The 26298-nt window shown below is 46.3% G+C and overlaps 1 protein-coding gene across 1 annotated transcript in view; it reads right to left on the bottom strand.

Moving 5' to 3' along the window:
* The window catches only part of TNXB (tenascin XB), a gene marked incomplete at its 5' end in the record, with an annotated part of 245615 nt that overhangs the window by 98852 nt on the left and 120465 nt on the right, over nucleotides 1-26298 (bottom strand). The window contains 8 exons of the mRNA XM_081319139.1: nucleotides 1799-2119; nucleotides 5246-5365; nucleotides 6449-7159; nucleotides 9638-9919; nucleotides 12621-12774; nucleotides 13575-13687; nucleotides 18476-19150; nucleotides 21517-21973. Of these exons, the coding sequence (XP_081175265.1) occupies nucleotides 1799-2119; nucleotides 5246-5365; nucleotides 6449-7159; nucleotides 9638-9919; nucleotides 12621-12774; nucleotides 13575-13687; nucleotides 18476-19150; nucleotides 21517-21973 (2833 nt within the window). The remainder of the gene's footprint in view (nucleotides 1-1798; nucleotides 2120-5245; nucleotides 5366-6448; nucleotides 7160-9637; nucleotides 9920-12620; nucleotides 12775-13574; nucleotides 13688-18475; nucleotides 19151-21516; nucleotides 21974-26298) is intronic.

The raw sequence follows: 26298 nt of genomic DNA, 5'->3' as shown, positions 1-26298 counted from the left end.
CAAAAACTTGATGACTAAAAAAAAAAGGGGGGGGGATTTTGGGTTTTACTGGTTAGATTCATTTGTTGTTATAGAAATGGCTAGTTTATAATATTATGGAAAAGTAAAAAGTTGAGGTTCAGTGTTAATGCTTCCTTCTACTGCAACAGAGGAAGTCTCTTCTTTTTCCCTTCTCCCTCTCACTTTCCCCCTTTTTCCTCCCCACTGTGTCCTATTTGCTTTTGTATTTTTGTATGGTATTCTATAATCTAATAAAATATTACAAACTGTAGGGAAAAAGGAAAAAACGTATCAGTTTTAATTTCTTCGGTGACTGTTCCTTTGCTGAATCACTTTCCCTGCGCACTGACAAATGTATGATGAATTTATCCATGTTTATTAATATGCACCACTACCAGCTAGCTCAGGGGTCTTCAAATTTGGCATTTTTAAGACTTGTGGACTTCAGCTCCCAGAATTCCTCAGCCATCATGGCTGGTTGAGGAATTCTGGGAGTTGAAGTCCACAGGTTTAAAGTTGCTGAGTTTGTAGGCCCTTCTTCCTCTTTCCTTTCTGAGCTCTTTCTACAGTGTAGTAAGAATACACACCCCCAATCCCTTCCCTGTACCCTTAAAGATACAGGAATCAAGTGCAAAGCAAGAAAGGCTCACAAAATAAAGAAACTCATAAACTCATTTTTTTTTTCCTTTAAGTTGCCTCAGGTGTGTCACATGTCACAATGTTGCAATCGAAGACTGAAAGGCTCCTGCAATTGCATAAAGCTTTGGCTTTAAATTAAGGCTGTTTAACTTCAAAGAAAACTTTCTAAAAGCCATAGACAGAGTCAATTAAAGGAAGTAAAACTAATTACATTTGTTTAAAGGGATTAAACCTTTCCCTGTTGTCTTTTTTCCCCCTTTCCCGCCCAAACCACCTCCTGATGGGGGATGGGTGGGGTTTTTTATTGTTATTTTAATATTTGTATTTACTGTTTTTAGTTGGGCATATATTTAATCCTTTTTAACTTTTGTATCTCTGTATTTTTTATGCTTGCCCTGTTCACCGCCCTGAGTCCTTCGGGAGAAGGGCGGTATATAAATAAAATTATTATTATTATTATTATTATTATTATTATTATTATTATTATTATTATTATTATTATTATTATTATTATTATTATTATTATTATTATAGCCTCTCCTCTCCTTCCTCCCCTTTTCCTTCAGAGCACCTCCAGCTCCGAGCCAGCTGCTGGGGCTTTTGCCGAGCCCCCAACAGTCCTGCAGCTGCAGCTGCCTCTCCCTCAGGCTTGCGTTGCTTCGGCTCATTCCCTTCCCCTGCTACACTTCTCTAGGATGGTTGCGTACCACCTGCCATGTGGCAAAGTACCACAGGTGGTACGTGTTCCACCAGTTGAAAAGCCCTGTTCTAGACCACCAAAAGGTTACTTTGAAGCTGAATCAAAGCAGACCTAGCCCTTCCCATCCAGCAAGTGAATCCTCCATTACTGGAGGTTTTCAAGAAGAGCCTGGACAGCCATTTGTCCAGAATGGGCAGGAAGTTGTACTAGAAGACCTCCGAGGTCCCTTCCAACTCTTTTACTCTATGTTCTAAGTGGGAGTCCGAATCCTGAGCAATGACGCAGACTGCGTCGGGACACACATGTAAACACAATGGTCAGTGGGTCAGAAAAATGTCCTTCATCACATCAGAAATATACATTCTATCATCTTCTTTGCTATAAAAAGGAAAATCCAAAGTAGAACAAAATCGAGATGCCAGTCAGAGCTTGATGAATTTAGGAATGTAGTGAGGGTACCTGTAATTATTTTTGTGGAGAAGGGGGCGCTATAGCTTCCACCAGCTCTCTCTCCATGTAATTGTATTTCGTACTCCGTACCAGGGTGCAAATCCATTAAGTCGACACTTCTCTCTGTTCCTGGAATGCTGATTTTTTCTGGAGGTGCCCCAGATTTGGGGTCCCTATAGTAGAGGGAAAAATTGCGGAAGAAATTGGGCGGGGCCGACCATGTTACACGGAGCTGGTTTGGAGAGACTTCGGTCACTTGTAGGTTCTTCAGTGGAGTTAAGATGGGTGGGGTGATGGTCTGGATCTTGTCATTCGTTGGTGAACTTGGAGCTGAAGGAAAAGAGATTTGAGGTGAGGGAACCAGAAACTTTAAAAAAAAAAATTCAGAAACTTCCTCCCTCGGTTAGTCTGGCCAGCATTTTTCTCGACTTCTCAGATTTTACAGAAGGTTCCTTAATCATTGTGTGTGTGTGTGTGTGTGTGTGTGTGTGTGTGTGTACAGGGAGTCCTCAACTTATGATCACAACTGAATCTAAAATTTCCATTGCTAAGCCAGATAGTTAAGTGAGTTTTCCCCATTCTGCGACCTTTCTTGCCACAGTTCAGTGAATCACTATAGTTAAGTTAGTAACCTGGTTGTTCGGTGAATCTGGCTTCCCCATTGACTTTGCCTGTCAGAAGGTCACAAGAGGGGGTCACGTGACCCCGGGACACCTCAACTGTCATAAATACACGCCAGTTGCCAAAGCCCTGAATTTTGATCATGTGACTATGTGGGGATGCTGCAACGGTCATTAAGTGTGAAAAATGGTTACTTTTTTCAGCACTGTTGTAACTTCGAATAGTCACTAAATGAATGGTTGTAATTTGAGGCCTACTTGTATCTATGTGTATGTGTGTCTTTTGATTGCAGTAACAGGAAATCTCTATAATTCAAAACCAGAGTCACTCTGTGAGTGAGATGGTCGGTCTCCCTAAATTTGATAAATAAATAACATTCCCGATCCTATGTCAAACTCATGATGTCACGTGATGTCGCACGACGTATTGGGACTTTTCCCCCATTGCTGGCAATGGGGTGGGCACGGTTTTGGTGTGACGCTTCCGGCCCGTGGGCAGGCAGTTTGACATGCTTGCTATACTAGAAGAAAGAAAAATTCACAAAAATTGTGATTTCTGGATTTCCAAAGGTCAGTTGTTAATCACTGAAAAGCTTCAAAGGTTCTGTCTCAATTAAAATGAACTTAATTTTATAATAAAGGGTTTTCTGTGGTTAATATTGTGGGAGTACCCAAAACAAACTTTTATAAATGTATTATTTTAAGCAGAGAGTACTTTTGTTTCAGGTAGTCTATACAAATAGTCATGCTAAGGAACTAAGCTCTATAAAACATCTTATGCCAAAAATAATGACTCATTGTGGCAATAAATAAGATGCCAAATTCAATAATTATGTATTTTCTAAAATACCTCAACTTAACAGAACCGATGATAAGGAATATGAGGACAGGGAAATTAATTAAAAAAGATAAACAGAATGGGTGGTGTTAATCCATGGATTATTTTGAAGGAGAGAATTGAATTTTGTTATTTAGCTTTCAAGATTTTGTCCTTGCTTTCCTGCTTTTCTTAAGGAGCACTGGTTTGGGTGCCAATTTTTTTCTGAACTGGAAACTTTATCTAAAGATAAAGGACTTCAATTCAGAGCAGGGCAGAGCTTCCCGAATCACATAGCACCCGATTCTAAATACCCAAACTTTTTGAAATCTAGACAAGCCCATTTCCTCTATTACAGTAACTAGCTATTTTCCAGCGATGGAAATCTCTGCACAGATCACCCAGTTCTCCCATTTTTATCCACCTTTTATATAAGTATATTTTGTTTACCTTAAATTTAAACAAGGGAAATTGTTTAAACAAGGGATCAAGAATCCCTTTCCGTATTATTATGATTTTAAGTGTTTGGAATTGATGCAAATATCATCTAGACAACATGCTTAACCTGGCTTTAAAAACCATAATTGCTGTATTCACATAACAAGCTATGTCCAAGCAAATACTAGTAGTCCTTGACTCACAACCATTCATTTAGTGGCCATTCGAAGTTACAACAGCACTGACAAGTGTGACTTGTGACCATTTTGCATACTACTGTTGCAGCATCCCCATGATCAAAATTCAAGTGGTTGGAAGTGGCACGTATTTATGACTGTTATAGTGTCTCAGTGGCCATGTGATTCCCCTTTTGCGACCTTCTGACAAGCAAAGTCAATAGGGAAGCTAGATTCACTTAACAACCGCGTTACCCACTTAACTGCAGTGATTCACTTAACAACTGTGGCGAGAAAAGCCGTAAAATGGGGCAAAACTCACTTAACAACTGTCTCGCTTAGCAACAGAAATTTCGAGCTCAATTGTGGCTGTAAATCAAGGACTACCTGCAGAGTTAGTGCTGGACTTAATGATCAGTCATTAAGCAGCCATTTGAAAGTCCAATGGCCCTATCTTGGGGGTACTTAAAACCTGGATTCAACGTTCCGACGATCACACACCCCACTCGATCACATAACAGAACTTTGGGTGCTTGGCAACCGGATCTCATTTAACGGCTGTTTGCAGCATCCCACTGTCACATTATCATATTTTACGTCGGTTTTGCCAAAACCTGGCATTTACTTCCAGTTTTGGCAAAACTGCTCCCAACGTTCACCTAACCATCACCGCACAAATGGTATTGTGTTTGTCACACGACTGTCCCGCTTTATAACCATTGCGAGTTACAAGAGTGATGGACGGGCTCCAATTATGGTAGTAACTCAGGGACTATCTGTAGTCTGTTTTATGGCTCAGTGTGATTGGTTGCTCAGCCTGATAAGTCAAGGGCTGGTTTTCACATAGTGGGAGGTACATAGAAACTGCCCAACATGATTGTGGGAACTAGCCTTAAGGTTCAGTTCAGCTGAGAGGTATGCTAGCCAGACATATATCAGAGCCGATCTTCCCGCTACTGCAGACATGTCAAACACAAGGCCCGGGGGCCGGATGCGGCCCGCGAAGTGGTTTCATGTGGCCCGCAAAGCCATCCTGGAAACAGTGAGGGAACGGCCCCCACTGCCTTGGCCCTGGTCCAGAGACCCTCCTTCTGCCAGAGACCCTCAGATCTGTCCCACTCCTGCCCAGGCCCCCATAGGCACCCTTGATGCGAACGATGTACAGCTGGCCACGCCCACCCAGTAGGCCATATGCACTCTAGCCACGCCCACCCAGTAGGCCACGCCCACCCTGACCATACCCACCCGGCCCCCTGAGGGCAACTGCAATGCTGATGCGGCCCTCAATGAAGTTGAGTTTGACACCCCTGCGCTACTGCGAGAAGAACAAGTAAAGACTTTAGAATAGGTTCCCTTCATTTCGGAAAACGAAACCTAGATATGCCAGCTAAACAGCAAGACAGACACTTGGAGTTTGTGGTTTGGATGTGTGAAGGTGGCGGCAACAGCAGCAGCAGCAGCAGCAGCAGCAGAGCAATGGCGTAAGCTGGCTTGACACCAAAAGCCAACATTGTTGGAACGGAAGCTGAAAAGAAAGTTTTCAGCCACATAAATGCAACATCAAGGCAAGAACCAGAAGCCTGGAAGATTAAAGTGATTAAACACAAAAAAAGACTTCACTTGAGCAACATCAGCAACCGACTGTGGCTGGGGAAAAAAAAAGAAAGCGAGTGGTGTATTAAAAATTGAAATAACGCATAAGACAGGAGAACATCAGGACCACGACAATGCTCTACACAAAGGCAATTTTCAGTGTGATTTCAACGTCCACACGTGAATGTTTTGATGATCTGATTTTGATTTCTTCAGTTTTGACAAACCTTGGCTTTCGTTTGTATATATTTGAGCCAACATATTGGAAATGTTTTACTAAATTGTGTAAAACCTTTCAGTAAATAGGTAGAAAGTTGGGCATAACACTTACACACACACACACACATTCATATATAGGCTATTTTTATGGAGGCAGGGGCTGTTGTAGTGTGATATTGGACAAATTATTCTTTCTCAGGACTGTTGTAAGGATAAAAATGGAAACTTCTTCAGAAGAAAGACAGGCTTTAAATTATTAAGAAATAATTCAGTATATTCCAGTCACTTCTCCTCTGTGTTCTCTAAGCTCTTTGCATACAATATCATCCCCAACTGAAATAAAATTCTTCCTTGCGTGATTAAATTTAGTGGAGAAACATCCCATAGTTTAAGTCTTGGCAAGCAGATGTCAGAGGCGCTCAGGACAACATAGAAAAGGTGGACGGGAAGCACTTTGGCTATAAGAACTGGCGTGTAGCAAAAACAAAACAGATCAAACCAACTTTGAAGGAGCAGGGAAGGCCACATTTTGGCTTGAAGAAGAAATTAGCTGGTGGAGATTGTGATGTTTGCGTGAAAGGCTTTCTTTTAAGGGAGGACAATAACTAGCAGCCTACTGTCCAAGCAACTTGTGAGGAGAATGGGAAAGCAACGTGTGATTAAATATGTGGCTGTGTGTGGGTGCCGCAGAAGCTCAACTTTGCAACAACACAGACAAGGCAGGTGAGGCAACTATTACAGGCAAAAGGAGAGAGGAAACTGCCACGGTGGACAACTGCCCTACCAACCCTGGTACCTGTGGCAGTTATGAAGGAGTATGACTTAGAGGAATGTCCTCTCATGACACCGTGAATTTCCATCAAGTAGCTTGTTCCAGGTGACAATCCAGTGACAATCGCTCTAGACGCATCCCCAGGGACCACTAACTCCTTTGTTTCTCCAGTCACCATGTTTCGGTAGCGGATGACCACATGGTCAGAAATCCCCCTTACGCTGTCCAAAGACACCTCAATCCAATCGGGGTAACTGGCCACCACGGTTGGCTTGGCGTGGTCTGGACGGAGGTATCCATCGGAGTAGATGCTCTCCGCTTCGGTTATCGGGAACTCCCTTTTCACAGTCAAGTTGCTGGTTTCTTGGACAAGACGTTCCTCAACTCTCTCTTGAAACTCAATTGGCTTTGTACGCTTGAGGTAGAGGTAGATGTCCCTGGCCACACTCTGGATTGTCTGGTTGCCTCGGAGAGGGAATTTGGTGGCCCGGAGGTAGCTCTCCAGCCGCTCAAGGAGGGTCCCGTTGTATGGGGACAGTTTGGATGAGATATTCTGGGTCATTCTCTTCAGGAAGTGCTCCTTAGTCAGCAAGGTGGTGTTCGTTGGGCGGCGACCCGGATGTGGTTTAATGCCAGGTTTCTTCTCTTCAGGCTCAGAAGAGGAAGTGTCTGGCTTTTTATGGAAAGAGGGGGTTGGTGTCAAGTGATGGCGACTTGGCTGAATTGGAGCTGGTGCTAGTGGGATCAAAAATGCAGCAGGTTACGGAAAAGCACTCAGTGGGAATATGTCACGGAGATGAGAGGCATGGCTAGCAACTAGAGAAATACAGGTAGTCCCCGACTTACAACAGTTCACTTAGTGACTGTTTCAAGTTCCAACAGCACTGTAAAAAAAGGACTTAGGGCCATTTTTCACACTTCCCACCGTTGCAGTTCACATGACCAAAATTCAGGCACTTGGCAACTGACTCATATTTCCGACGGTTGCAGAGTCCTGGGGTCATGAGATCATTTTTCGAGACAAGCAAAATCAATGGGGAAGCCAGGTTCACTTTAACAACCGGGTTACTAACTTAACAACCGCTGCGGTTCATTTTACAATTCATTTTACAAGAAAGGCTGTAAAATGGGGCAAAATCCACTTGACAGCTGTCTCGTTGAGCAATAGAAACTTTGGACCCGATTGTGGTTGTGAATCGAGGACTAGCTCTACGGAGCCCTACTTAATCCGGCTTTTTAATTTTCCCACCACTGTAAACTGGTTTAGACTGGAGTTGGCACATCTCACTAGAACAGACATGTCAAACACAAGGCCCGGGGGCCGGATCCGGCCCGTGAAGTGGTTTCATGTGGCCCGCGAAGCCATCCTGGAAACAGTGAGGGAACGGCCCCCACTGCCTTGGCCCTGGCCCAGAGACCCTCCTCCTGCCAGAGACCCTCAGATCTGTCCCACTCCTGCCCAGGCCCCCATAGGCACCCTTGATGCGAACGATGTAGAGCTGGCCACGCCCACCCAGTAGGCCACGCCCACCCGGCCCCCTGAGGGCAACCGCAATGCTGATGCAGCCCTCAATGAAATTGAGTTTGACACCCCTGCACTAGAAAGTTAGACTTGATGATGTAGCCACACCGCCAATCCTGAATTTCCCCAAAGCTGCAATAAAACAGATGGAATTAGTGTCAGCCTTTTTTATACATTGCTTCCAGGAAACTCCGGTGGTCTGATTTTCAGAGATCTGTGGATTACATAGACTAGAGGAAGTTCAAATAAAAAAGGAATTGCAATCATAACTGCTGAAGGAAAGAAAGAAAGAAAAAAAGACTTGAGATGTCCTTGGTGGAAAAAAGACAGTGTAATTGTGGGGAAAGAGGCTTCCATAGTGAAAGAATGTAGAAACCGCCTTTAAGCAATTCTTTCAGACTTATTTCTGCTCATTTCATCACACACTGCAGATAAAGCTTAAATAAGCCATTATTGACAAAACACTAGATAGAAGAACGTTTTTTCTGAGGACACCAAATAATCAAGGCTGCTAATTTGTTCACAGAATTATAAAACATATCTTTATGGGAAGCTGTGAAGCGGAAGGCCAAATGTTCTAGGTTAGCCTGGAGGATCAAGGATGCTGTCACAGAAAAAAATTGGGACAGAAAGATTTTACCAGGAGAATAAACAAAAATTCTTAAAATTCTGTCCCAAATCAATATTGCTTAAAGCAGCATTTTTGAAACCTTGGCAACTTTAAGATGCTTGGACTTCATCTCCCAGAATTCTCTAGCCAGAATGGCTGAGTGTGGAATTTGAGGAGTTGAAATTCACAGATTTTACAGTTGCCAAGGTCAAGAAACACTAATTTAAAGTTTGCAGCAAGCTTGTAAGCCGCCCTGAGTCTTCGGAAAAGGGCGGGATATAAATGGAATTAAAATAAAATAAAATAAATAAATAGTTCTTGGCAGGGCTTTTTTCCTCATAGAACGCTTAGAACGGAGTTCCAGCACCTTTTTTGGATGGAACCTTGTAAAGGTAGGCAAGGCGGGTTGTATGACATGTGTGAGTTCCGGCACCTTTTTCTTTTACAAAAAAAGCACTGCTTCTTGGTATTGGCAATCAGATTTTTTTAAAAAAAAAAATAAACTCTCCTGCAAGTGTCTAGAGTAAATACATGATTTAAACAAACCAAAGCTGACATCATTGCTCTGCCCGTTAAAATACTTCTTTTACAGGAATATATTTTTTTTCAACATTCTCTGCTCTCGGAAGCAGCCCAGCTCATTTTAATTTTTCTTTTGATGCTTTCCACACAAAAGTGCATTTTCCAAAAAACATTGAATTGTTATTTCATACACTGCAGGAATATCAGAAACAATCAACCCTCAGAGCGCAGAGGACTGCAAAGAATATAAATCCTTCCATTCCCCACCAGCCAGTTAGAACTGAAGAAGCTTCTTGGATGAAAAGTGAAATGTTTTCAAAAGGGGGGGAAAAAAACCCCAGGGAAAGTCCAGTTGCCTTTTGGATAAAGCACCTTCGGGACAACCATGACTTGGATGATTGAGAATCTCCATAGATATTTCCAGACAAAAAAGGAAGTTCTAGACCAGTCTGTTTAGGGCTTGTGGACTGGCCCAGGAATTCTGGGAATTGAAGTCCACAAGCCCTAAAAGGGCCATCGTTCCTCACCTCCCAAGGCAGACAAGACTCTAGAGACCTACCTGTGGTGCTGACAACAATGCTGGTGGCTCGGCTGTTCTCACCACTCTGACGGGCAACCAAGGTGAGGCGGTATCGGGTTCTGCTCTCCAGGTCTTCCAAAGTAACACGCTCAGGGACCGCTGGCAGCTCTACACGCTTCATGGCTTGAACGGGTCGAGTGGGAACCAGAGGGACATAGCTGAGGAAGTAGCCATCAGGGCGAGAGGCCGGTGGTTCCCACTGCAAGGTCAGGGAGTTTTCAGACACTTGGGATGAGTGCAGGCCACTGGGCGGGGCCACTCCTGGAGAAAAGGAAGAGACACATGAAACACAAAGCATTGCAAAAGGACTGGAAATAAAGGTGGGGAACAATGGGATTTGGAAAGAGATGGGCTTGAGTTTAATGAAAGGAGGAAACAAGAGCAGGGGAACCACATCTGGCCTGTAAAATTCAGATCAGGGGTCCCCAACCCCCGGTCCGTGGACCAGTACCGGTCTGTGGCATGCCAGCAACCGGGCCACACAAACAAGCAAAGCCCCATCCGCACACAAAATTGTGCACCCCCTCTCTCCATGGAACTGGTCCCAGGTGCCCAAAAGGTTGGGGACCTCTGAGCCAGATGACAATCAAAATAGCAGCAGAGAGGGAGAAAAAAAATAATAATATAACTCTTTGCTGCCATCTAGTGGTCATTAAGACCCTTGTCCCCAAAGTGCTTTTTTTTCCCAAAAGGCAACTGGGCTTTTTTTTTTGTTTTTCCTTGACGACGTTTGCTTCTCATCCAAGAAGCTTCTGGTGCAGAATGGAAGGATTTATATTCCTTGTCATCATCTGGTTGTTAGCACTCTTTCTGAGAGTCCTTAAGGCCACATGGAGGTTTATCTGTGCCCTCAGGTTCACCCTGAATAGTGCAAATAGGTGTGGGACCTTCTTGGAACTGCCGAAAGGCCTGTGTTGTAAATCCTTCCATTCTCCACCATTCAGTCAGAACTGAAGAAGCTTCTTGGATCAGAAGCGAAATGTCTCCCAGGAAAAACAAAGAATGTCCAGTTGCCTCTTGGGGGTGGGGGAAACACCTTTGGAACAACCATTATGACCTGGATAACTTAGAATCTCCACAGACATTCTTGCATCCCAGACCAATTATTCCTAAACAAGAGATAACAGGAGCTGTAGCTATTTAATGCAAGTAAGGATCAAATGCAGAGAACGTAGTATAACAAACTGGAAGATGTAAACCTGTTGTGTAGCGGGTTCTTTGGCGCAGGAATGAAGACGAGGCAAGTGAGTTCAGGAAAACTCATGGTTTATTGCTTGCAAGATCTGAACTGAGAACTGGGCTGTAACTAGCCGCAATATATAGTCTAGCCCCTAGGCGGCAGCCAATAGGTTTGAAGCAACCATTGCCGCCTAGGGACAGCCAATAGCAGCACTGGAGACTTGTGGTCTGGGTTGCTGGAGAGCCGTTAGCTGCTCCAGCAACCCACGTGGTATTACCATGGAACCCAATACATAACCATTGTTCACTAATGGCCTGATCTATCTCCTAGTAAACTAAGCATAATTAAATCCATGTTAATGCATTTTCCCCCTCTTACTAATTTCCCCCCCTCTTACTAATTCCCTAGATGATAGCAGCTGGTCCAGGGTGTTCCTTCTTCATTTTTATTTATTTATAATGAGAATAAAAACAGAAAAAAGAAATGGAAAGAAAGAGGAGAATGCATTAACGTCTGGCAAACTATAACAATTGCAGGACTGCCTGTAATTCATAAATAAAACGGGCTGCTTATGCATAAAAAGAGGCTGGGTTGTGCAATAAACAAGGGTGCCTGAATTCTCAACACTCATCAAGGTAAGGATGGGGGGGGGGATGGGATATTGTTCAGGATGACGGTGATCAAGAATCTTATATTGAAAAAGCCTTCTGGATTAAAATTTGGTGGAACATTCAAAAGATTTTTAAGAGGAAGATAAAGTTTTCCCCGCAATTGTTCTTACTGGGTATTGTTGTAAATTGTGATGTCAAAGAGACTAATCTGATGTTGAATATGATAACGGCAGCACGGTTACTGGTGGGACAATATTGGAAGAAGGACAATCTGCCCACGGTAGAAGAATGGGTGTTTAAAGTTTCTAATCTTGCAGAAATGTCCAAGATTTCTGCTTATTTAAAGGATCACTCACAGGAGAGATATATTTCAGTTTGGAGGAGATGGATAAATTATATTGAAAACAAATATGGGACCAAAAAGTTCCATTTAGCTTATGAGTAGAATTTAGTGGGATATTGTTATTGTTAGTAGTTATGCTAAGAGAGAGTTAAAGCGCAGTACGAATTTGGTTGATTGTATATTGTGTAAATTTTTATTTAGAATATGATTGTTGTAACTATAATCCTGTATTTAGCTCTGGGAAGTGGGGGGGGAAGTGGGGAGGTTGGGGTGGGAGGGATTTGGGGATATATTGTAAAATATTGTAAAACTCTTTAATAAAAAAAAAGAATCTTATATTGAAATGACTGGATTAAAAAGAATAAATGAGTTGTAATAATATGTAACTGTCCATAGCTCAGGAGAAGCATGAAAGGAAACCACGAATAGGGGCAATTGGATTTGCTAAATATTTTTCTTCCTAAATATATTTCCAAAATGTACCAGGCAAGCAAGGATATTGTAGCAACTTCTGCTTTTTATCTAGTTTCATGCAAACGGCTGTTTTCCTGCTTGCTATAACCACATCAAGTATAAAAACAAGCCGAATAAATCATCTGGAATTCTTCCAGCTTTCTGGGAGGACCCATCTTTGACCAGATCTGAATAAACGTGTGACTCAGAGAGAATTGAATTCTGCCTCTTCGTTCAGGCTGGGCCAGACCTAGATTTCCTGCTCAACAAGGAGGAGGGAATTTGCATCCACACGGAACAGGCCAAAGAGAAAGAAAAATGGGGCACGAGGTAGGGAGGCAGACAGAAATGGAGTCATGGCTTCAGATTACATACGCGTACGCACGGTCTGGGTGACAGGGGGTCCGTAGTGTTGCCCTTTTTCTACCCGAACAGTGACTGTGTATTCCTCCCCTGGTTTTAATCCTTTGTATTCAAAGATCCTTTCGGTGCCAGACAGGTGTGCGGATTCACCTGCCCGAGGATTCTTCTGCAGGTTGGAAAGGAAAAAAGAGACAGAGTGACACCACAGAACGTACGGATGTTCACAAGGGCTTGATTAAATCGTTTTGTTTGGAATGAGATTGGGAAGTGGAGGGAAAGTGAGGTTAGTCTGAAAAATTTCCCTCCTCCTGTGTTTCAATGGTGCATTGATGAATTTTAAAAAGTTGCACTGGAAAAGTAGGTAGCTATTTTTTTTAATGTACATTACTTGGGTGATGCACATAGAAAAGGGCAGAGCTTTGATCATCTCTCTCTCTCTCTCTCTCTCTCTCTCTCTCTCTCTCTCTCTCTCTCTCTCTCTCTCTCTCTCTCTCTCTCTCTCTCTCTCTCTCTCTCTCTCTCTCTCTCTCTCTCTCTCTCTCCACACACACACACACACACTGGATGCTCCTACCAATACAAAGTTAAATACCACAAGCAATTTGGACAGCACAGTTTGAGCTGACTCAACCTGGAAAATACTATTTTCATGTGGATTAGGAAAACACAGTCAGAAAATGTGTTTGAGGTGGGCTGTGCCCTCCAAAAATGGACAGCCAGGCCGGGTGGACTGGCCTTTAGTAGCCTAAAGTAATTCCCATCATTTCCTTATAGTAGGAGCTAAGATGAATACAAATGAGTTCTGGTTGAACCCAGATATTGAAGAACTACAGCTACCAGCATTCTCTCTGGCCACATCGCCTGGGGCTGCTGGGAGTTATAGTTCAGCAATATTTGGATGGCAGCACAAGTTGGATTCTCCGCTTCTGTTGTACAAGTACATTGTCCTGAGGTGTATCTTTTTACCGTGGGTGCCACATGGATCTCATATCCGTCCACGGAAATCTCGGGGTAGTTCCACTCCAGGCGGAAAGAAGTTTCATCTCGATTTGAGACACGGACACCAATGGATGGAATCTCTGTTTAGGCCAAGAAAAAAGATGGTGGTTTTTTTTGTGTGTGTGTATATATAAGAGCAGGAACCAATATTGCTTGCTTTCTTACTTTATGATCATCTCTTCAGAACTTTGCTAAGACACTATTGCCTTGAAGAGACATTCTGCTGCCTGAGGGGAGATAGTCAGTGAGCCTCACTTTTAATCAAGGTGCACACCTCAATATTTCACACTAGTTCAACACTAGAGAATCTGTGCCCTATTGGGTCATTGTTTCAGAAATATAGATTCTCTAAACCGAAATAGAATGACTTTGGGTGGGCAAAAAAAAACAATGGGTGTGGGAGCAACTTCTGATTTCCTGCCAGCTTCCCCACTAAGTTTCCTTGTAGCAAGTTAGCATAGAGCATTAGAAATTTTCCTTCCTGCCTTCCCTACCACCTAGTCCTCTCTATCTCCCTCCCTCCCTCCCTCCCTCCCTCCCTACTTTTCTTCCCTTTCAAGCAGGCTAGTAAGTAGTTGCTGCTGGGTGGGAGAGGAAGTGAGAGATTGTGAGAGTGGCTGGGAAACTGTCACAGAATGTTCAAAATGAGCATCGCATGATTGCAGCAGCCGCCCAGCAGCACTGAAGCTCATCAGAGGGAGACTCAACCTGGAAATAAGGAGGAATTTCCTGACAGTGAGAACGATTAATCAGTGGAACAGCTTGCCATTGCTGGACACTTTCAAGACAAAAATGGACAACCATTAGTCAAGAATGGTATAAGGTGTCCTGTCTTAGCATAGCTTTTGGACTAGAAGACTCCAAGGTCTATTCCAGCCTTCTGATGCTATGACAACTTTCCCAAATTAGCCCACTTGGGGTATCTTGGTTGAAAAACTGTTTCCCTATGATGTATATTTTTGCCAGTAAAAGGTTACAGGAAGGAGAGTTTTTAGTAACATGTAGATTTGTGCAAATATATATATATATATATATACAGCTCCTTTTCCCTCTCTCTGTTATGAAAAATTATGTTGTTTATTCATTCAGGAGATCAGCACTTCTCAACCTTGGCAATTTTTAAGATGTGTGGACTTCAACTCCCAGAATTCTCCAGCCAGCATATGCGAGCCAATTAGAAACACACATTAAAGGTTTCCTGCCTGAGCAGGGGGTTGGACTAGATCACGGGTCGGCAACCCGCGGCTCTGGAGCCGCATGCGGCTCTTTGAGCCATCTCCTGCAGCTCCCAGTCACCCGGTGCGCACGCACCTCTCCGAACGGGAGGAGGTGCGCGTGCACCACTCCGAACGGGAGGAGGTGCGCGCGCACCACTCCAAAGGTTTGGAGAGCTGCGCGCGCACCTCTCTCGCACCTCTGCCAGAACACCCGTGTCGAGACCTGCTGGTGTTCGGGCGGAGGTGCGGTTTGGAGACCTGTTGGTGTTCGGGTGGAGGTGCGGTTTGGAGACCTGCTGGTGCCGGTTTAGAAAGCTGCCTCGGCCCGCAACAGCTTTTTAAACCGGCACCAGCAGGTCTCCAAACCGCTGTTCGGGCGGAGCTGCGCGTGCACCTCTCCAGTTTGGAGAGGTGCGCGCGCAGCTCTGCCCGAACACCCGTGTCGAGACCTGTTGGTGTTCGGGCGGAGGTGCGGTTTTGAGACCTGCTGGTGCCGGGCGCTGGGTTGCGGCGCCGCCTTCAGCCCGGGCGTCGCCGGAGCCACCCCCGGGACCTCCAAACTGCCGCCCGATTTCCGCCCGAACACCAGCAGGTCTCCAAACTGCTGTTCGGGCGGAGCTGCGCACGCACCTCTCCAAACCTTTGGAGAGGTGCGCGCGCAGCTCCGCCCAAACACCCGTGTCGAGACCTGCTGGTGTTTGGGCGGAGGTCGGGTGGCAGTTTGGAGGTTCCGGGGGTGGCTCCGGCGACGCCCGGGCTGAAGGCGGCGCCGCAACCCAGCGCCCGTCACCATGGAGACCCATCGCCGCTGGCGTGCAGGTGCGTCCACATTAAAAAAAGTGGAACCGTGCACGTGTATGCACGCGCACGCATGCGCAAAAAACCATTTTTCGCATGCGCAAAACATTTTGTTTTATGCGCGTGCGCGTGCATGGATGCACGTGCGCGGCTCCCACTTTTTTTATGTGTGATGGAACCGGTTCCCAGTGGCTCTTTTGTTTTTTCAGGTTGCCGACCCCTGGACTAGATGACCTCCAAGGTCCCTTCCAACTTTATTATTATTATTATTATTAAAGGGATTTAACAGCTAAAACAAGCTGGAATAAATCAGCGTTGTTTTCAAAGATGCCTAAACCCCAAGGATATGGCGAAAGAGCGGTGTTTTTAATGCTCTTTTAAAGGCTGGTAAAATAAGGTTTGGCCCAGTTTGCTGCAAATGTGCTTTTCTCTACAGGCAGTCCTTGACGTACGACTACAGCTGGGACAGCAATTAAGCAAGGTGGTCGTTGAGAGTCCTGACATGACTATTGGGTAGTGGGTTCTGGAGAGCAGGAAGGATGCTGAGACAATGAGTACAGCGTGGCAGATCTTTATTCAGTGGAAGTGACTGTACTGGGGAATAGGGGTTACCTGCCCTCCTTTTATACCTGGCCAGGTGAGCAGCCGGCCAATCGGTTTGAACCTGTTTCCTGCCAAAACTGGGTTCCCGCCAAAAGTCCAATGCCCCCTGGTGGTGACTGCTATGAACGTGTGACTGTATTCCCTTCACCTGGATACATAACACCGACTGTGCCTGATTTTACAATCTTTTTTGCCACAGTCATTAAGCAAATCACCCAGTCATTAAGCAAATCTGCCCTCCCCTATTGTCTTTGCTTGTTGGAAATCACCTGGGTGGGTCACAAATAGTGATCAGGTGAATGTGGGATGCCGCAACCACTAGGGGGGCCTTCGCCCAGGTTCGCCTGGTGCGCCAGTTGCAGCCCTATCTAGACCGGGATGCCTTGCGTACAGTCACTCATGCGCTCGTGATCTTTCGTTTGGACTACTGCAACACTCTCTACATGGGGCTGCCCTTGAGGACCACTCGGAGGTTTCCACTGGTGCAGAATGCAGCCGCGCGAGTGGTGTTGGGGGTCTCCTGATACTCGCATGTTACACCTCTGCTCCGCGAGCTGCATTGGCTGCCAGTTGCCGTCCGGGTGACATTCAAGGTGCTGGTTGTTGTTGTTAGTTGCGAAGTCGTGTCCGACCCATCGCGACCCTATGGACAATGTTCCTCCAGGCCTTCCTGTCCTCTACTATCTTCTGGAGTCCATTTAAGCTCACGCCTACTGCTTCAGTGACTCCATCCAGCCACCTCATTCTCTGTCGTCCCCTTCTTCTAGTGCCCTCAATCTTTCCCAGCATTAGGCTCTTCTCCAGTGAGTCCTTCCTTCTCATTAGGTGGCCAAAGTATTTGAGTTTTAGCTTCAGGATCTGGCCTTCTAAAGAGCAGTCAGGGTTGATCTCCTCTAGGACTGACCGGTTTGATCGCCTTGCAGTCCAAGTAACTCGCAGGAGTCTTCTCCAGCACCATAGTTCAAAGGCTTCAATTCTTTGGCGCTCAGCCTTTCTTATGGTCCAGCTTTCACTGCCATACATTGCAACTGGGAAGACCATAGCCTTGACTATACGCACTTTTGTTGACAGGGTGATGTCTCTGCTTTTTAGTGTGCTGTCTAGGTGCTGGTAATGACCTATAAAGCCCTACATGGCATGGGTCCAGATTACCTATGGCAGCACCTGCTGCCGGCATCAACCTCCCTCCGTCCAGTGCGCTCTCACAGAGTGGGCCTCCTCAGGGTGCCTCCGATCAGAGAATGTCAATTGGTGGCCCCCAGGGGGAGGGTGTTCCCTGTGGGCGCGCCAGACCTATGGAACCGCTTGCCGGTTGAGCTCCGGATGGCCCCCGACCTTCGCTCCTTCCGGCGCGATTTAAAAACTTATTTATTTGAACAATCTGGCCTGGTTTGATGGGTTTAGGGTTGGATCTAATTTTAACATAGTTTTAATTATTGTATTATATTGGGCATAATTATTTAATTCTTTTTAACTTCTTTTTTAACTTTTGTATTTATATTTTGATATTTATTGCCCTGTACACCGCCCTGAGTCCTTCGGGAGAAGGGCGGTATAAAAATTTAATAAATAATAAATAAATAAATAAATAAATAAATAAATAAATAAATAAATAAATAAATAAATAAATAAATAAATAAATACATGCCAGTTGCCAGCTGGAGTATTCTGGCTGGCTGGCTAGGGCAGGGGTAGGCAACCTTGGCTATTTTATGACTCGTGGACTTCAACTCCCAGAATTCCTGAGCCAGCCATGCTGAGGGGAAAGGGAGAGGTTTCCAAGTTGAGCCAGGCTGGCTCAGGAATTCTGGGAGTTGAAGTCCACGAGTCATAAAAGAGCCAAGGTTACCTACCCCTGGGCTAGGGAATAAAGTTAAATTATTAAAGTTGCCAAAGTTGAGAAGCACTGGGTTAGGCCACAAAGGATTCAGGAAATGTCCCCTCCCAACCTATTTTCCAAATGGATCGCCTTATTTTCCAAAGCACCAGAAGGCGAGAGAAGAAACAACGGATGGAAACTAATCAAGGAGAGAAGCAACCCGGAATTAAGGAGAAACTTCCAAACAGTGAGGACAATTAACCAGTGGAACAGCTTTGCCTTCAGACGTCGTGGGTGCTTCATCACTGGAGGTTTTTTTAAGAAGTGACTGGACAGCTCTTTGTCTGAAATGGGACTATAGGCTCTCCAGCTCCTCCTTCAAGGTCCCTTCCAGTTCTATTCTGATGGATTGATTAAACCTTTGTGCCTACCTACTGAACAGTCCTCGCCCGAATAGCCGCTGTTGCACACGCACGTTCCATTCTGACATTCTCCGTGGCCACTGCAGTGCCCCAGACATGCCAGCTGACCGCAGTCAGGGCCGGTGTAATCTGGGTGGCAGGAACACACCCCTCCTTGCAGACAGTGGCCTCTCTGGTTGCAATCGTTGGGGCAAGTCTTGGTGCCGCAGGCCGGCCCGGTGAAGCCTGGTTCGCACACACAGCGTCCATTGCGGCATTCTCCACGCCTGTTGCAGTTGCTAGGGCAAGCTCGAGTGGCACAATCAGTGCCAGTGTAACCCGGGTTGCACACGCACCCTCCGGAGGTGCACTGGCCATGTCCGTGGCAGTTCTGGGGACAAACTGGGTCGGAGCAGGAGGGGCCGACATATCCTGGGAAGCAGGTGCAGCGGCCATCCACACAGCGCCCTTGGTCATTGCAGTCCTCGGGGCAAGAGGGTGGCTCTTCGCAGCTGACCCCTGAGTAGCCAGGCTGGCATTGGCAGTGCCCGTTCACACAACTGCCACGTTCTGCGCCCCCGCAGCCTCCGGAGCAGATCGGCTCGGCGCAGGTGGGACCGCTCCAACCTGACTCACATTCACACAGGCAGCGAGAGAGGTCAAAGGCTCCATGGTGCGAACATAATGTGCGAATGTCTGTTTGGCCTAGGGGAGAGAAAGAGTGAGAGCGTCATAAGGAGGTTGAGGGAGGGATTCTTTAAGAGGGCACCTGTAAATCGCTTAATTACTTTATTCATAACCCAAGGAAAGAAACCGGTGAGCTCAGCGGCTTGTTTTACCCTCAGAAGTGCAACTGAATGAGATTAAAACTCTCCAAAGGTTGGTTTTTGATCTTCCAAAGGTTGGTTTTCACAAAGTTATTTGGAAGGAGGGAGGGAAGAAAGAAAGAAAGGAGGAGGGAAGAAAGGAAGGAGGGAGGAAGGCAGGGAGCAAGAAAGGAAGGGAGAAACAAAGAAGGAGGGAAGAAAGGAGGGAGGGAAGGAGGAAATAAGGAGGGAAGGAAGGAAGGAAGGAAGGAAGGAAGGAAGGAAGGAAGGAAGGAAGGAAGGGAGGGAGGGAGGGAGGGAGAAACAAAGAAGGAGGGAAGAAAGGAGGGAGGGAAGGAGGAAATAAGGAAGGAAGGAAGAAGGAAGGAGGAAGGAAGGAGGGAGGGATGGAAGGAAGGAAGGGAGAAACAAAGAAGGAGGGAAGAAAGGAGGGAGGAAAGGAGGAAATAAGGAAGGAAGAAGGAAGGAGGAAGGAGGAAGGAGGGAGGGATGGAAGGAAGGAAGGAAGGGAGAAACAAAGGAGGGAAGAAAGGAGGGAGGGAAGGAGGAAATAAGGAAGGAAGGAAGAAGGAAGGAAGGAGGGAGGGAGGGAAGGAAGGAAGGAAGGAAGGAAGGAAGGAAGGAAGGAAGGAAGGAAGGGAGAAACAAAGGAGGGAAGAAAGGGAGGGAAGGAGGAAATAAGGAAGGAAGGAAGAAGGAAGGAGGAAGAAAGGAGGGAGGGATGGAAGGAAGGAAGGGAGAAACAAAGAAGGAGGGAAGAAAGGAGGGAGGGAAGGAGGAAATAAGGAAGGAAGGAGGAAGGAAGGAGGGAGGGATGGAAGGAAGGAAGGAAGGGAAAAACAAAGAAGGAGGGAGGGAAGGAGGGAGGGAAGGAGGAAATAAGGAAGGAAGGAAGAAGGAAGGAGGAAGGAAGGAGGGAGGGATGGAAGGAAGGAAGGGAGAAACAAAGAAGGAGGGAAGAAAGGAGGGAGGAAAGGAGGAAATAAGGAAGGAAGAAGGAAGGAGGAAGGAGGGAGGGATGGAAGGAAGGAAGGAAGGGAGAAACAAAGGAGGGAAGAAAGGAGGGAGGGAAGGAGGAAATAAGGAAGGAAGGAAGAAGGAAGGAAGGAGGGAGGGAGGGAAGGAAGGAAGGAAGGAAGGAAGGAAGGAAGGAAGGGAGAAACAAAGGAGGGAAGAAAGGGAGGGAAGGAGGAAATAAGGAAGGAAGGAAGAAGGAAGGAGGAAGAAAGGAGGGAGGGATGGAAGGAAGGAAGGGAGAAACAAAGAAGGAGGGAAGAAAGGAGGGAGGGAAGGAGGAAATAAGGAAGGAAGGAGGAAGGAAGGAGGGAGGGATGGAAGGAAGGAAGGAAGGGAAAAACAAAGAAGGAGGGAGGGAAGGAGGGAGGGAAGGAGGAAATAAGGAAGGAAGGAAGAAGGAAGGAAGGAGGGAGGGAGGGAAGGAAGGAAGGAAGGAAGGAAGGAAGGAAGGAAGGAAGGGAGAAACAAAGGAGGGAAGAAAGGGAGGGAAGGAGGAAATAAGGAAGGAAGGAAGAAGGAAGGAGGAAGAAAGGAGGGAGGGATGGAAGGAAGGAAGGGAGAAACAAAGAAGGAGGGAAGAAAGGAGGGAGGGAAGGAGGAAATAAGGAAGGAAGGAGGAAGGAAGGAGGGAGGGATGGAAGGAAGGAAGGAAGGGAAAAACAAAGAAGGAGGGAGGGAAGGAGGGAGGGAAGGAGGAAATAAGGAAGGAAGGAAGAAGGAAGGAGGAAGGAAGGAGGGAGGGATGGAAGGAAGGAAGGGAGAAACAAAGAAGGAGGGAAGAAAGGAGGGAGGGAAGGAGGAAATAAGGAAGGAAGGAAGGAAGGGAGAAACAGAAGGAGGGAAGAAAGGAGGGAGGGATGGAAAGAGGAGGGAGGGATGGAAAGAGAAGGGAAGAAAAGGAGGGAGGAGGGAAGGAAGAAAGGAGGGAGGGAGGGAGGGAGGAATTTAAATGGAATGATGTATGGAGGGAAACAAGTGACTAGGTAAGGTCTACATATTCTACAGGCAGGGCTGATTGTAATGTATCTAATCTGTCGTGGATGGAGGGGGGGTCTCTGTGGCCACCCACCCAAGAGCTTGCTCTCATCACTCTTAGCTGAAGAACAAAGGACTTAATCCACACAATTGCCTGTTTCCTTGACCCCAGCTCAGAAACGAATTTGGTCAGGAACACAATATTCCAAGCGGGGCCAGGTAGAATTCAGCCCTGCCCTTCTCCTCCCTTACCTTCGCTGGCTTGACTACCGGTGGAGGCGGCAGCAGGGCAACAGCCTCCCCCAGCTGGGCAGGTTTCCTGTAGGGCCCGCACTTCACTCTCAAGGGCCTGCAGCCTTCTCCAGAGCTCGCGGGTATCTTCGGTGCCAGGCGGACACCCACAGGACTGGGGTGGGAGGTTGATGCGATGGGTGAAAACCACGTGCTCCTGGTCGGATCCTTCCAGGGTGTGCTCGTACTGGCCCCCTCCACGAGAAGACCCGGGAGGGCCTAAGGCCTCTTGGGGAGGCGGGGAGGCGCCCTCGCCTGCCGTGTTTTCTTCTGCCACCTTAATCGTGTAGACATGGGAGAAGATGGTTGCATTGGAAGAGATGGGAGGGCGGGGAAGACGGGCCCCCCAGGAAACCCCCAGACAACCGAGGAGCAGAAGGAAAGACGCTCCCTTGGAGGGCCTCTCCATGATCAAGATCTGTAAGGAAGGGGAGAGTAAGGAAGAGAAATAAATCGGGGCTGAATTTGGGAATAACAAAGAGGACAGAATTAGAATGACTAAAGGCAACAATCAGCATGGCCAAGGGGCCAAGCGCTTTCCTTAGCATGGAAGCCAGCAGCTTTAAGATGTAATCATAATCATAATAGTAAAGTTGGAAGGGACCTTGGAGGTCATCTAGTCCAACCCCCTGCTCAGGCGGGAAACCCTATATCATTTCGGACAAAAGGCTGGCCAGTCTCTTCTTAAAAACTTCCAGTGTTGGAGCATTCACAGCTTCTGGAGGCAGGTTGTTCCACTGGTCAATTGTTCTAACTGTCAGGAAGTTTCTCCTTAGTTCTAGGTTGCTTCTCTCCTTGATTAGTTTTCATCCGTTGCTTCTTGTCCTGCCTTCAGGCGCTCTGGAGAATAGCTTGACTCCCTCTTCTTTGGGGCAGCCCCTGAGATAGTGGAACACTGCTATCATGTCACCCCTAATCCTTCTCTTCATTAAACTACACATACCCAATTGCAGCAGCCGTTCCCTATATGTTTTAGCCTCAAGACCTCTAATCATCTTTGTTGCACTTCTCTGTACCCTTTCTAGAGTCTCGACATCTTTTTTACATCGTGGTGACCAAAACAGGATGCAGTATTCCAAGTGTGGCCTTACCAAGGCATTGTAAAGTGGTATTAGTACTTCACGTGATCTTGATTCTATCCCTCTGTTAATGCAGCCTAGCACTGTGTTGGGTTTTTTGGCAGCTGCAGCACACTGCTGGCTCATATTTAAGTGATTGTCCACTAGGACAACAAGATCTCTCTCACAGTTACTACTATTGAGCAAGCTACCCCCTAAACTATACCTGTACATTTGGTTTTTCTTGCCTAAATGTAGAACCTTACTTTTTTCACCATTGAATTTCATTTTGTTAGATAGTGCCCCAGTGTTCAAGTCTGTCCAGATCCTCCTGTATCTTAAGCCTATCTTCTGGAGTGTTGGCTATTCCTGCCAGCTTGGTGTCGTCTGCAAATTTGATGAGTTCCCCATCTATCACCTCGTCCAAATCGTTGATGAAGATGTTGAAGAGCACTGGGCCCAGAACAGAGCCCTGGGGCACCCCACTACACACTTCCCTCCATGTAGATGCGGTTCCATTGCTGCTGGAGAATTCTGGGAGATGAAGTCCACACATCTTAGGGGTGACATGATAGCAGTGTTCCAATATCTCAGGGGCTGCCCCAAAGAAGAGGGAGTCAAGCTATTCTCCAAAGCACCTGCAGGCAGGACAAGAAGCAACGGATGGAAACTAGTCAAGGAGAGAAGCAACCTAGAACTAAGGAGAAACTTCCTGACAGTTAGAACAATTAACCAGTGGAACAACCTGCCTCCAGAGGTGGTGAATGCTCCAACGCTGGAAGTTCTTACCACTTGTCTGAAATGGTATAGGGTTTTCTGCCTGAGCAGTGGGTTGGATTAGATGACCCACAAGGCCCCTTTCAACTCTGCTATTCTGCCAATTTTGAAGAATGGTTGGTTTAATAGAGACAACTCAGATGATGCGGGCCTGATTTCAAAGGTTTAGGACAATAGATGAATTGGAAATAGGAAAAAAACAACTCAGTATTTATTATTCTTCAAGAGAGCCACACCATTCATCAACAAAGGTTCTTATTTTTATACACACTAGTTTGGACATAGGAAGAAACAGGCAGAACCTCTATCTTTGTGTGCTCTCTGATAAGAAGAGAAAGTAAACTATGGAAAAAGAGATCCATTTTTTTACCAGGACCCCTCAGAGCGAAACCCAAGGACTTCCATTATTTGGAAATTTTGAATTTATTGGACTCAAGCATCTAAATTGTACAAACCCCCCACCACCACCACCTTGCTTGGAACTGTGCATGTCTTAGATATTACCTTTATAATTCTTACACCCATGGTTAGGACTTGCATTAAGTTTCCACCAGTCTTAGACTATGAAGCTAAGTGCAGGTTACTCATAATAATAAGGAAATCAATTTACTGAGGAGAAATACCAGAAGAGACTGTCTGATATTCTGAATAGAGATAACTGAAAAGCATGTAGTTTAGGCACAAATTTATTTCTGCCACTAAGTGTTAAAATGTGTCCTGTACATTTACCCCCACCCTTTGACCCATTGGTAGAGATTGATGAAACTCAATAAATTAAGGAGAATATTTGTATCTCAGGGGTGAAGTGAAGGGTCTGAGCTTGGTTCAGAGCCAAAAAAAGAACAAAAAGACCCAAACACCTCCCCACCAGCAATCAATACCTCAGATGAGCATAAATTAACACCAAGATTAACATCAAACCAACAGTCAAGAAATAAACAGTCTCAATCAAGGAACTGCCAAGCAAGCGAACAGTAAACAGCCCAACCAAAGAATCACGAAGACCAGGGGTAGGCAACCTTGGCTCTTTTATGACTCGAGGACTTCAACTCCCAGAATTCCTGGGCCAGCTATGCTGAGGGGAAAGAGAGAGGTTTCCAAGCTGAGCAATGCTGGCTCAGGAATTCTGGGAGTTGAAGTCCACGAGTCATAAAAGAGCCAAGGTTGCCTGCCCCTGACAAGACTATTCCCCACCAACACTGAAAGGGCAAGCCACTACATGATTATAAACTGAGAGCAAACCCCATTCCTTGCTAGCACTGATGATGTTACCTAGTTTGGGTAATGAAACGTCTGCAAGAAAACAACCAGGCTCAGAGAACACCAAGGACCCCTCAAACTCAATACAAGTGGTTGGTGATGATCTAGTTTTCAAGCCTGCCTTTGCAAGGTCTCACTAAAGGTAAGGATAAAGGTTCCCCCACACATGTGTGCTTGTTGTTTCCGACTCTAGGGGCCGGTGCTCATCTCCGTTTCAAAGCCGAAAAGCCAGCACTTGTCCGAGGACGTCTCCGTGGTCATGTGGCCGGCATGACTAGACCCCAAAGGCGCACAGAACGCTGTTACCTTCCCACCATAGTGGTCCCTATTTTTCTACTTGCATTTTTACGTGCTTTCGAACTGCTAGGTTGGCAGAAGCTGCGACGAGTAACAGGCGCTCATTCTGTTACGCGACACTCAGGATTCGACCCGCCAAACTGCCGACCTTCTGATCGACAGGCTCAGCGTCCTAACCCACTGAGCCACCGTGTCCCTAAGGTCTCACTACCAGCTGCCAAAAAATTAGGAAGTACAATGTGGCTATCACCCAGTGGTGGGATTCAGCCGGTTCGCACTGGTTTGGCAGAACCAGTAGCTAATTTTTGGTTGCCCAGGCCCAGAAGCGGCATCCACACTGAGAACCAGTTGTTCACATATTTGAATCGCACCACTGATCTATCACCCTTGGCACTGATGTGGATGGGAGAAATGCAAGCAGATGCCTGACGCACATCCCACAAATGGGAAGATCAGGAAAGCGTAACAACAATGAAAATGCACCCAGCAGAATGTTCTGAAATGCAGCTGGAGACCAGCCCTGAAAGAATCAGATATGAAGCAAGAAGCTGGCAGCAGAGGAGAGGATAATGGTATGTAGGATTAGACAGGGTAGAAAAAAGAGTGCCATCATCTTTCTGAAATGTCCTGATGACAGAGGCTATAAGCAAGGGATTAAACTGTCTCCTCAAGTGGGAAGGATTTAGTTCCTCAAAGCCACCTTTTCTAGGAGTAAAATCATTCATGGCAGCAGTTTATAAGAAGTCTTGTAATTAAACCCGGAATTATGGTCATAAGACATAGTGGTTGTAAATCAAGGCATTACAAGTAGTCCTCAACTTGTGACTGTAATTCTCCCAAGTCACTCATGCGCTCGTGACCTCTCGTATAGACTACTGCAATGCTCTGTACATGGGGCTGCCCTTGAGGACTACTCGGAGGCTTCAGCTGGTGCAGAATGCGGCCGCGCGAGTTGTGATGGGGGTCTCCTGATACTCCCATGTAACACCTCTTCTCCGTGAGCTGCATTGGCTTCCAGTTGCCCTCTGGGTGAGATTCAAGGTGCTGGTGATTACCTATAAAGCCCTAAATGGCATGGGTCTGGATTAATGACGGGATCACCTGCTGCCGGCGTCATCTTCCCTTCGTCCTGTGCGCTCCCACAGAGAGGGCCTCCTCAGGGTGCCGTCGATCAGAGAGTGTCGGCTGGCGGCCCCCAGGGGGAGAGCATTCTCTGTGGGCGCGCCAGCCCTTTGGAATCAATTACCGGTTGAGCTCCGGATGGCTCCCGACCTTCGCTCTTTCTGCCGTGATCTGAAAACCTACTTATTTGAACAGGCCGGCCTGGTCTAGGGTTTGGGGTATTTTTAAC

This window comes from Vipera berus (assembly GCF_964194415.1).
Source record: "Vipera berus genome assembly, chromosome: 2".
Taxonomy (NCBI): domain Eukaryota; kingdom Metazoa; phylum Chordata; class Lepidosauria; order Squamata; family Viperidae; genus Vipera; species Vipera berus.
Note: the sequence above shows the minus strand (reverse complement) of the source record. Positions and strands in the feature narration are given on the sequence as shown.